The sequence below is a fragment of the Antedon mediterranea genome, chromosome 11, assembly GCF_964355755.1.
Source record: "Antedon mediterranea chromosome 11, ecAntMedi1.1, whole genome shotgun sequence".
Taxonomy (NCBI): Eukaryota; Metazoa; Echinodermata; class Crinoidea; order Comatulida; family Antedonidae; genus Antedon; species Antedon mediterranea.
The window spans coordinates 2,256,222-2,269,680 of record NC_092680.1 but is presented as its reverse complement, the minus strand read 5'-3'; the positions used below and the strand labels follow the sequence as shown (position 1 = coordinate 2,269,680).

The following is a 13,459-nucleotide window of genomic DNA, read 5'->3' as shown; positions in this document are numbered from 1 at the left end:
ATCATACCCTGATCTTAGAATGATGTGCTTGAACTTCATACGGAAATCCGGATGTTGTACTGTGAACTCATCGAGAGAGCTAAGTACTATCTACCAGATAAAGTATTGGTATGGATGTGTTAAAAGGTAGAATTGTATAAACTAATTAGACAACGCTTTTGAATAAAGATGATTTACTGCAGCGTAGTCTTTTTGTTAACCTTGCATGTTTGCTTAAATCACCCAACTCGACATGGTAACGAGTTTAAATCTAGTCAATCTTTAAAGTTCATTTTGTTTTGTAGTTTTGGGGTTTATGGTTCTTGTGTAAAACAGTCACGTAAATAAACCGAAGTCCTTACGAGCAATAAACGTTGATTGTTATATACATAATAATGATTATAGATTTACACTTCTGAAAAAAAAAGAACTTTTAAGAGTAGGCCTAGTCAGTAAGTTTATAGATTAGCTAATGATAATTGATGGACGGTAAAGGTTTGTAGCACCATATTTGAAGTAGGCCTGCATGATTCTTTCTTGGTGCGGACGAAACTTCTGATGCTACAGTTACGGACTTCATCTAATTAGCGGTCTGGATAGATTTACTGATTTATCTACTAAGGCAAATACGTCTACATATTGTACTGTATGTACAGTATGGAACTGATTTAGTTAATTCATTGATAATTTCCCTTCGATGGCACGGTTTTGATGCGTGCGCGCGTTAACATCAGTACGGCCTTTGTACGCCGCGCGTATACGTACTATAGACCGAGTAGTGTAGAATATATCCGATAAATTATTGTATAGGCCTACTCATCATACTATGTATATTTTCACCGCATTTTACTACTAGGTTCTGCTAGATTTGCCCCAAGTCTAGTTATTTCAATGCTTTTCGATGTTTGTCTGAAATACAAGTTTACAAGCTCAAGTAGTACACGTATGAAACGCCATATATGCCAAAATATATCTTTTACTAATATTAAGTCACTATAGAGTTTATCGTATGGAGTTAATCTCACTCTTCTTCCATGTAGATTACTTCGTTATTTTCACTCGATACCCAAATATTCACTCCACATAGGGTGTATAGTCGATAAAGCTTTTAGAGTGAGTACGATCGCTTCTTCTTAAATCTGTATTTACCGCGAGATTTCTTTGCACTATTGGTATGATATGATCTGCTCGCATATTCATCTTTCATTTTAAAAATAAGTTCCAAGGTCGATGACCTTATCCTATTCACTTGCTTTGGTTGGTTCTTTGTCCATCATTTCCGTTATATTCTAAAAAATAGCACTTTCTTCTCCACGTAGAAGATAACGTAAAAAATAAAAGTTCGTTAGCTTAAAGATGTACTGTATTGTCAAAATTCTATTTTAATTCTAGTGTTTAATATTTTTAAATTTAAATGCAACATAAAGTAATAAAGGATGCATTGTATCTGGTATAATAAAGGAAGTGAGTACCAAACGAGTACAATGCTATTGTCTGTGAAATAGTATAGTCCTAGGCTCTAACTATGAACGAACAATAGAACACTGTATTGACCTACATTAAGACCAACTACAGTATTATTTCCAAAAAGGATCTCTCCATATGTCTTTAAATAACCTGATCCTCCCCAACAATAATGCTAAACCAATTGTACAGGTTAAGGCTTAAAATGTTATTAAAAAAAAATTTATGTATTGATACAATTCGCGAAACAGGCCTGATATTTAGTAATTAAACTTGTAGTTAATGTTTGTAATGTAAGTACATTTTGTTCTTTTCTTTAGATTCTGAAAATAAATCTAGAAGTTCATTTTGTGACAAGCCGAAGTGATTCTAATTTGTTGACTGAACTTGTTGAATATTCGAGACAATATAGCGGTCTCAACTTATTTAGTTTCTAAACCCCGCAGAGATCTGGTTTTAATTCTAAATGTTTGTTCGAGAATGTATTTTCCCATCATTTAATTTCTAGATATGGCCCAAAGCCTATATTGTTGTTAGTGAGTTTAACTACTACGTACACCTACACGATTAAAAAATATCGCTGGAACGAAGTAAAATGCTTGATTATTTAAAATCGGTCAATAAAGCATGTCTATTGACACGTAAACCATTAAAATGTATCAATAGTCGATCGTGTTGTATTCTGGTACCGAAACACCCGTTAAATATAGATCATTAATATGCATTGTTCTGTTACATTGTTCCCGAAATGTTTATATTAACGCACAGAATATATTCATAGAATATTAACTAAGTCTACTACAAATTGCCAAAGGTCGCCACATGACACAATTATCTTGTTTGTCTGGTATAGAAATAATCAAAAGTACACGTGAATTAACTGCGCATGCGTACTTGATTGTTATGAATCATCACAAAAGCTTGTGTGTATACCAAACGTCGCTTGTCGATTATGGGTATTCAAAAGCGTTCAGTCGCCCATGCAATATCATATTTGTACAGTTGTGATCGATAATATGGCAACAGACTATTAACGGCTCTGTATGCGGATTGCAGGATTGATTACACTAGGAATAAGGTCACCCCTTGACCCCAAACACGGCTTTAAGAAGTACCACTCGTGGTGTTTACTTCATCGAAATAGTATGTATGCCCTCTGAGCGGGAAACAAAAAAATGGTCCGATACATTTCAATTGAAAATATGAATGCCCGTAATGTAATATGTAATGATGGATATTGTGTTGCCTTGGATGAAACAAAAAAGACTTTAGATGTGGGAAATAATAAAATGAGTCCCAGAGAATCACTGGTGTCCTATTGATATAACATAAAGTTCACAGAACGTCTATTGTTTTATAATAGGCCTATCTCATGTGTTAAAATTATTAGTTTGACCGATTTTCTGACTGTAACGTAACATGTGTACCGTAATTCAAAGCCATGCATTGTCATATATCTAACTAATATAAATGAAAATGATATAACCGTACTAAATAACATGGAATGATTGTTTAAAACTGTTTATGTAGGCCTAAAGTAGTCAATTTGTTGTTTAATCTCATATCATTGTCTTTACAGATGCGTGTGGCTTGTCAGATGCTGCCCACATCGAATGTTTGCAAGAGAAGTCACAATGCGCCCTCGAAGAATATGTCCGAAGTCAGTACCCAAATCAACCAAATCGATTTGGAAAACTTTTACTTCGTCTGCCTTCACTGCGCACGGTCAGTTCGGCGGTCATCGAACAGCTATTTTTCGTACGACTGGTAGGGAAAACACCTATAGAGACACTAATTCGTGATATGCTTTTGTCCGGTGGATCTTTTAACTGGCCCTACATGACGATGCAATGACTATCGTACGGCAACTGACGGAAAAGTATCGTTTAGTATTTAGAATTCCTAGACTGAAATAACAGCCGTTTAAATGAGGTTAAGTGGTTTACAGAGAGCAGCTGTTTGTTAGATACGAAACCAAATTTATTTTCATATTCGTGTTATAGCGAGTAACCGCTAAAACATTATCATAAATATTTAAACAGATCCACTGTACACATGAGTGTATTTTGGATTCCAAAGGTCGATTGAAATCATTTCTATGGCGGCCTTCAGTTCCAGTCTGACTGAAATATTCACGCTTTCTAAGACAATACAATGTATTGGACTAGCAGAAGCTATATTATAAGAAATTCATTCGCAGAGCGAATAGTATTCCAAAGAGTTGTCGAATGTTGTGAAGCAATGTGTCCCTCCGCCTTGAACTACTTGATCTGAACATGCGCATTGTGCAATACACAACGTAAAATCAACTCAATGAAAAACAACATACCAATTGGATATCGACGCAAAACATGCGCATAACAGAACATGTTACTGAAATAAAAGATTTCGAAGTATGTATATTTACTATGAACTTATAAGCAGAGGATCAAGATACAACCCGTACCATTCTTGTTAAATAAGAACATTTATTATTCTTATAATATTTCAACGAAACATATCGTTTGGTTTTACGAATATTCATACGAACATCTAAATTCACTTCTCGGTATTCGCAGTGGTAAAATGATACATTCAATGAGTCAATTGAACACACAAGTTCTTTAGGGTCTAACACAAACTCAAGTGTCAGTTGTCCATGCATCGTAACAAAATAAGGTGACTTTGTAGGCCTGAATAGTCATTTTTGGAGGAAAAATTGGTGAATTCATCACCGTACAATTTATTAGTAAGAAAACCTTGATACCTTTATGTATTCAATGTATTATAAGAACGTCGAAAAATGTAAAAAGTAAGAAAAGTAGTTCGTATAACTATCAATAATAGGGTCAACATTTTCGCAGGGTACATTTTCCAAATAGATGGAGAAACTTTGTTGAAACTTGAAGACTAAAACGTATACTATGTATCCCGCCTACATATTAACTGTATTTCAAAATGTTTTCAACAAAAAGTACTGTGTGTGTGACAGATTAGGTGTTGCTGGTTGGTATAGTGGCAGCCTAGGCTAGTCTGATTGATAGTCTGGCTGTCAAACAGGGTACCGTCAAAATGGTTGTGAAATGGTGATGCATTCCTGTATTTTTAAACCACTGCATTTTAACTTTTGTCGTTGCGTAAACCGTTTAATCTGTGTGTATTTTCTTTCTAAAATATTTTTTAGTTTTATTTAATCTGTTGATATTGATGACGAAACTGAGGATCTTTAAAGTAATATAATTTAGATACCGCCGTCACAATAGCGTATTCTATCGGTTCTTGTCTTTTACGGTCACTTGAACTGCAAAGTACAGTAACCTATTCTCCATTGTTTGATTGTAATAGGCCTACTTATAAAAGCTGGGATGTATTTTATTGATGATCAACAGGTTGGGGAATTTCCCAATTTACATTATATCTTTTTTGTATACCAATATAAATGTGTTTAACTATTAGTTTTATTTCTTCCTGGTGAAACGCAATGGGTTAAATTATTATTATTATAATAATAGTTACTTAAAAGTAATAATTTACCCAAAGTTTGACACCGATTTGTCGACATATTTTAATACATACATGTTTCATAAATGAATCTTAACTGGCATAGAAACAAAATCAAAATATATTTGTAATTTAAGATATAATTGTTCTCTTTTTAATGGGAGCGTATGGTATGTCATGAACTTTATTTGTTTGTGTGTTTTTTTTCTGGTATATACTGATTGGTAAATGCGGAAACGCTGCTACTTCGTTGGTACTACTGAACTTATTTCCAGATTCATATTGAACAACATTTAATATGTTATTGCTTTTTGAATTTGCTTTTACCTTGGATATGTTGTCAGTAGTGTACACCAAGCGTACAGTTTTCATCAGCATTTTGAATTTTTAAGCGCGCGCGTCGATTGTGAGTTGCTTTGCGCATGCGTTCTCCATCTCGCTGCTGACAATTATAGTTCGTAACTGACTACTACTACTGGATCTTTTTGATTCAGAATTCACTTAGTACCTCTGTAAGAATTGCGCATGATTCGTTAATCAGTGTATACCATACTGACAGATGTTTTCTATATGTTTATACGTTTTGGCGTGTTTGTTTCTTTAAAAAAAATGTATTATATTAGATTGTTGATATACGACAGTCATAATTTGATTGAACCTAACCCACCAGGCTGCGATGCCGAAACATGTAAATAGCTAATGTAAAAAGGAAGATGGCGGTTGCAGGAAATGAACCTGATGTATGTTTCTTTGTATCTCTCTATACCTGGTGTAACCAGATGAAATCAATTATAACGATAGTTTGATTTTTATATGTAGGTTGAAAAATGTGTTGTTGTGTAGATCTCCCGCTAAAGCTGTGTTTACCAGAGAGCTTAGCTTTCAATGTTTTACACTTAAAACTATTTTAGTCCGAAACTTTTACCGTACTGGCAGTTCTGTACAATATATTAATTCGTTTCAATATTGATCTAGAATCGTAATGAGTTAAGTTTTTTACTTTGAAGTTATTTTTTTCAAAGAAATCAACTTGTGGTTTACGGGGAAAGGGTGTTTAATAGTCTAGTAAAAATTGCATTTGTTCAAGGAGGAAACAATTTTAAGACGTTGGTATTTTACTCAGTATGTTGCTTTAAAAACCAATACTTTCTTTTTACATGGTCATTGTAATTAATCCAGAACCCTCCCATTCCTTGTTTTCTGAATTTAACTTTGATATTTTCTCAATCTTAAAAGTACTGAATTAGTATAACATTGTTTAGCATAACAACAATCTGTCTAAACATCCACTCTGTTATATTGGTCAGTTCGGTACCACCTACGTTGGTCAGCGAATTGTTTAAAGATTGTTACTATTTTAGAGTGTAACAGGAACAGATAGCTGTAGTGTTTACAAAAAGTCTCTGATGACGTCATAAAATGAGACTATTCATGTATATGACCTTTACGTGGTCATAGTAGGTCCAATAGGTCAAACCTATATATTTTATTTTATATCTCCACAATAATAATATAAAAAAAATGATAATAATAATAATCGTGCTTGGATTTACAACCTTTGTGTGTCAAAGACACTTGTATCAATATAATAAAATGTTGATGCAGTTTGTATTGCGTTAAATGCATTCTGTTATTTCAATATCCTTGTATCAATGCAATAAGAAAAAAGAAAACAAATATTGTATCCTAAAACATTAAATTAAACATAATTAGTGTGTGTTTATCCATCAAACATGTTGTTTTACTGACATGAACAGAAAGATCAAAAGGATTTTTTTTTCGAAAAATGTCCAACATTTCCACTTTTAACAATTTAATAAATATGCGATAATATTGCCATATATACGCATATACAGTATTTCGAAAAAATGGACAATTAACATGCGCAGAACTCTGCGCATGTTTATTATGCTATAGTAACCATTTATGTTAAAACTGGTTACTATGGCACAATTGACATGCGCAGAACCTATTATTCGTCTCTGCGCATGTTTATTATGCAAGAGTTACCATTTATTCGACAATCGGCCATTTTTCGAAAATTTTCCTATACTATAGTACAGGGATTTTTTCAAAAAAATTGCCAATTCTCGACCTTTTTATTTTTCGATAAAATTGGTTACTATAGCACAATTAACATGCGCAGAAGCCATTAGTCGACTCTGCGCATGTTTATTATGCTATAGCATAATAAACATGCTATAGCATGCTATAGCATAATAAACATGCGCAGAGTCGAATAATGGGTTCTGCGCATGTCAATTGTACTATAGTAACCATTTATGTCAAATATAGTTATGATAGCACAATTGACATGCGCAGAACCCATTACTCGCCTCTGCGCATGTTTATTATGCAATAGTAACCATTTATTTCAAAAAATAAAAGGGTCGAAAATCGGCCATTTTTTGGAAATTTCCCTGTACTATAGTACAGGGATTTTAAAAAAAAAATGGCAAATTTTCGACCTTTTTTTTTTTATTGATAAACTAGCACAATTGACATGCGCAGATCCCATTACTCACCTCTGCGCATGTTTAATACGCTATAGTAACCATTTATGTCAAATATAGTTCTGATAGCACAATTGACATGCGCAGAACCCATCATTCGACTCTGCGCATGTTTATTATGCAATAGTAACCATTTATTTCAAAAAATAAAAGGGTCGAAAATCGGCCATTTTTCGGAAATTTCCCTGTGCTATAGTACAGGGATTTTTTCTAAAAAAATGGCAAATTTTCGACCTTTTTATTTTTCGATAAAACTGGTTACTATAGCACAATTGACATGCGCAGAACCCATTACTCACCTCTGCGCATGTTTATTATGCTATAGTAACCATTTATGTCAAATATAGTTATGATAGCACAATTGACATGCGCAGAACCCATTATTCGACTCTGCGCATGTTTATTATGCAATAGTAACCATTTATGTCAAAAAATAAAAGGGTCGAAAATCGGCCATTTTTCGGAAATTTCCCTGTACTATAGTACAGGGATTTTTTCATAAAAATGGCCAATTTTCGACCTTTTTATTTTTCGATAAAACTGGTTACTATAGCACAATTGACATGCGCAGAACCCATTACTCACCTCTGCGCATGTTTATTATGCTATAGTAACCATTTATGTCAAATATAGTTATGATAGCACAATTGACATGCGCAGAACCTATTATTCGACTCTGCGCATGTTTATTATGCAATAGTAACCATTTATGTCAAAAAATAAAAGGGTCGAAAATCGGCCATTTTTTGGAAATTTCCCTGTACTATATATAGTAGAGGGATTTTTTCAAAAAAATGGCAAATTTTCGACCTTTTTATTTTTCGATAAAACTGATTACTATAGCACAATTGACATGCGCAGAACCCATTAATCGCCTCTGCGCATGTTTATTATGCTATAGTAACCATTTATGTCAAATATAGTTATGATAGCACAATTGACATGCGCAGAACCCATTATTCGACTCTGCGCATGTTTATTATGCAATAGTAACCATTTATGTCAAAAAATAAAAGGGTCGAAAATCGGCCATTTTTCGGAAATTTCCCTGTACTATAGTACAGGGATTTCTTCCAAAAAATGGCAAATTTTCGACCTTTTTATTTTTCGATAAAACTGATTACTATAGCACAATTGACATGCGCAGAACCCATTACTCACCTCTGCGCATGTTTATTATGCTATAGTAACCATTTATGTCAAATATAGTTATGATAGCACAATTGACATGCGCAGAACCTATTATTCGACTCTGCGCATGTTTATTATGCAAGAGTAACCATTTATGTCAAAAAATAAAAGGGTCGAAAATCGGCCATTTTTCGGAAATTTCCCTGTACTATAGTACAGGGATTTTTTCAAAAAAATGGCAAATTTTCGACCTTTTTATTTTTCGATAAAAATGGTTACTATAGCACAATTGACATGCGCAGAACCCATTAATCGCCTCTGCGCATGTTTATTATGCTATAGTAACCATTTATGTCAAATATAGTTATGATAGCACAATTGACATGCGCAGAACCCATTATTCGACTCTGCGCATGTTTATTATGCAATAGTAACCATTTATGTCAAAAAATAAAAGGGTCGAAAATCGGCCATTTTTCGGAAATTTCCCTGTACTATAGTACAGGGATTTCTTCCAAAAAATGGCAAATTTTCGACCTTTTTATTTTTCGATAAAACTGATTACTGTAGCACAATTGACATGCGCAGAACCCATTACTCACCTCTGCGCATGTTTATTATGCTATAGTAACCATTTATGTCAAATATAGTTATGATAGCACAATTGACATGCGCAGGACCTATTATTCGACTCTGCGCATGTTTATTATGCAATAGTAACCATTTATGTCAAAAAATAAAAGGGTCGAAAATCGGCCATTTTTCGGAAATTTCCCTGTACTATAGTACAGGGATTTTTTCAAAAAAATGGCAAATTTTCGACCTTTTTATTTTTCGATAAAATGGTTACTATAGCACAATTGACATGCGCAGAACCCATTAATCGCCTCTGCGCATGTTTATTATGCTATAGTAACCATTTATGTCAAATATAGTTATGATAGCACAATTGACATGCGCAGAACCTATTATTCGACTCTGCGCATGTTTATTATGCAAGAGTAACCATTTATGTCAAAAAATAAAAGGGTCGAAAATCGGCCATTTTTCGGAAATTTCCCTGTACTATCTCTCTCTCGAAGTGCCATATCATGAGACTTTGGCGATCATGTTGTGCCACAATTCTCTGTCTATTGCCATATTCAGCAACTCCACTTCTTTGGTATTCTCGCCTCTATTCCGAATCCATTCAGCTATGCTGGCCAACCAAGTGACTCTTTTCCTCCCCCTGCTCCTTCTTCCTTCTATTTTCCCCGTTAATGCCAAGTTCTCCAGACCTCCCTTCCTCAACACATGTCCCATGAATCTCATCTGTCTAATCCTAATACCCTTCAGTAGTTTCCTGCATACTCCAGCTCTTATCAATACATCTTCATTACTAACTCTATCTGTCCATGGAATTCTCATCATTCTCCTTAGAAACCACACCTCACAGCTTTCCAATCTTTTTCTGAGGTCAGTTGTGATTGACCAGGCTTCACTTCCATACATCAGCACAGGATAGATGTAGCAGTTTAATACACGCAACCTGGTTTCCATACTCATCGCACAGTTCTTCAAGATATTCTCCATTTCTCCAAATGCGGATTTCGCAAGGACTATCCTTCTCTTTATCTCCGTTACACACCTGGCATCATCTGTTATTTTGCTCCCAAGATAGTTAAAAGAGGACACCTGCTGAATTAACTGGTCTCCTGCTTGAAGGTTACACGTTGGACTCTCCTTTTTTGACACTACTAAACACTCTGTCTTACTACAATTTATAGACAGACCCATCTTTTCGCTCTCTACTACAACCACATCCAGCAACCTTTGGAGATCTTCAGCTGACTCTGCCAGTAGAACTGTGTCATCTGCATATCTGATGTTTGTAATATTTCTACCACAAATTCTCAAACCCTTCTCATTATCTAGCTCCCTCAAGATCAACTCGCTATAGTAGTTAAACAAGTCTGGTGACATTACACAGCCCTGTCTCACTCCTCTTCCAATACTTGTGTAGTCACTGCACTCCCCATCTACCCTCATGCATGCAGTCTGTTTCCAGTACAAATTTTGCAACAATCTAAGATCCTTTCCATGTAGGTCAAGCTTGCTAAGTTCTTGAAATAGCTGCTCATGCCTTACTTTGTCAAATGCCTTGGTGTAGTCTATGAAACACATGTATACATCTTTCTGCATCTCCACTGCCCTTTCAGTTATCATTCTTATCACAAAGATGGCATTCCTGGTGCCTGAATCCTTTACAAAACCAAACTGCTCACTCCCAATCTCTGGTTTTAATCTGCTTCTTGCTCTCATAAGTAGTATCCTCAGAATGATCTTGGTGACATGACTCATGAGGCTGATTGTACGATGTTTTTCACATTCTACAGCACCTGGTTTCTTCGGAAGGGCAATAAAAATGGACTTACTCAAGTCCTCAGGGAAGCTTCCATCCTCGTATATCTTATTGATCACTTCAGTTAACTTTTCCACTCCATACTCTTCTAATGCCTCAATCATCTCGATGACTACACCATCCGGTCCTGCCGCCTTATTCTTCCTCAACCTCTTGATTGCTGTTCGTACTTCTGCTTTCAAGATCTTTGGTCCTTCTTCTGAGTCAGGAAAGCTTGGCATTGCTTGTCTAACATCAAAAAACAGCTCCCCGATATACTCTGTCCATCTTTTCAAAATATCAGTCTTTTCAACAAGCATTGTTCCATCTTTTGCCTTAATGCATCCAGAGTTTGAGCAGCCAGACTTCCTTCCAGTGATCTCATTAAGTCTCTGATAAATCTTGTGGTTGTTGTTCTCTAGTCCACTCTCAATCTCCTCACACTGTGTGTTAAGCCACTTTTCTTTTGCCTCCCTGCACTTTTGCTTAATTTCTCTATCTAGATCTTTATATTCTTTACTTGATCTACTACTAATCTTCTGTCTATCCCTCATCATTGATAGTATCTCTTCCGACACCCATTTGTTCTTCCTTCTTCTCTCTTTCTTAGGTAAGGATTCTTTGGCTGTCTCAACAAGGATGTCTCTCATTGCATCCCACGTAATCTCTTCACCTTCATCTACAAGGATGTCAAACTTATTCCTCACTTGAATGGAATATTCCAAACGGATCTCCGGACTGTTTAGCTGCTCAAAGTCTAATTTCTGTACATTTTTGGCTTTCTTCACCTTTTTTAACTTTGATTGAAGTGTGCAAACCACTGGAATGTGGTCACTTCCACAATCTGCCCCTGGATATGTTTTTGCATGAGTCACTGCCCTTTTCCACCTACTGTTTACTGCAATGTAGTCAATCTGATTCCTCGTCACATCACCAGGGCTCTTCCATGTGTATATTCGTCTGGGATGCTCTTTAAACCATGTATTTGTTATGGTCATATCCTTAGCTTTACACCAGTTCACCCATCTGTCGCCACGCGCATTTCTTTCACCCATCCCATGCTCTCCAACTGTGTTTCCATCTTGTTCATGGCCAACCTTTGCATTCAGATCACCCATGATGAAATTTATCTCATCTGATTTGCATTGGGATTTGGCCTGGTCTAAGGTCGCATAAAAGTTATCTATCTCTTCATCTGTGCTGTCAGCTGTAGGTGCATAAACCACTATGATAGAGATATTGAAGGGTTGTCCCTGCAGTTTGACCAGCATAACTCTTTCACTCACAGCCCAATAGCCCAGCATACATTTAGCCATATCACCATCCAAAAGCAACCCTACACCTTTTTCATGTTTGTCTCCTCCAGCGTAAATCATCTTGTAAGCATCAATCATAAATTCACCATTATTTGTCCAATGAGTTTCATTTATCCCTAATATATTGATATTGAGTCTTATCATTTCCTGCTTAACATTTTCAAGTTTGCCATCTTGATACAAGGTCCTCACATTCCACGTTCCTAGTCTGATTGTACTTCTATTGCGGACAGTAGCTTGATGACGGTCGAGCTCCACCTGTCGCACATGAGACACCCTACCGGGCGAGGAGCCTCCTTCATACGATGGATGTACCCCCTTTACGCCGTTAGCTTTCATTCTTGAATTGTGACACTTCATAATTGTTCTTGGAAAAATGATAGTGAAGTGGTTTCCCGTTGCCTTCTTCACCGCAGTCTATCAGCCATAAATGGGATCACCATCTTGCCTGACAATGTGTGCTGAGGTCTGCCGTTGTCCTAGAAATGGATCTTCCGCCGAGACACCCATACTGCATCACTGCTGCCTAATGCAGGGCATGGCTAGGCCTATTTAGAGGCGGCCTAAACTCGCCTCTACTGCAGAACGTATTTGGGGATATGCCGGTTTTATGACCCTGTTGGTGCCACCCAACAGCGCCCGACCCCCTGCTGTTACTGCAGTCCTCCTTTAGTCGCCTCTTACGACACGCGGAGCTTTCGTGGGGGGTATTCTTTTATCAGACCCCTCCCCCAGGCCTGGGGGGAGGGGTCTGATAATAATAATCAATATTAATCAAATACTAAACAGCAATGAACACTTTTAAATTCAAAACAACATTGAAAGTGCATAAAATACTTATCAACTAATGATATAGTATAATATAATCTATTAATAGCAAAAGCTTCTTATTTTTTTTTTCAAAGGCACAGAACATTAAAATACACATTGGTCTAATGGCTAGTGCAGTTACCAGCATAATAAATATAACAGTAATAATATTTAAAACTTGTTTGTGCTTTTTACATTAGCAAGCTCCTGTTTCGGGATGGTAGATGGTAATTCAACGGACCATAATGAGTGGAACGTAAATTCCAATCGTGTTCAACAACCGACAAATTAACGTCTCCTTCGTCTATCAACCCGAAACGAATGTTCGCTATTATCCAACTTCGACAACTATAATTAACATATGCAAATGTTACCACCATCAGCCA

At 36.0% G+C, this 13,459-nt stretch overlaps 1 protein-coding gene across 3 annotated transcripts in view; it reads left to right on the top strand.

Moving 5' to 3' along the window:
- Window positions 1–6,606, top strand: part of LOC140063259 (nuclear receptor subfamily 2 group F member 1-B-like) — a 40,699-nt gene extending 34,093 nt beyond the window's left edge. For all 3 annotated transcript variants that reach the window (XM_072109793.1, XM_072109791.1, XM_072109792.1), the window contains exon 4: window positions 3,023–6,606. In XM_072109793.1, coding sequence (XP_071965894.1) covers window positions 3,023–3,297 — 275 coding nt within the window. In that variant the 3' untranslated portion in view covers window positions 3,298–6,606. The remainder of the gene's footprint in view (window positions 1–3,022) is intronic.
- The last annotated feature ends 6,853 nt before the right edge of the window (window positions 6,607–13,459 follow it).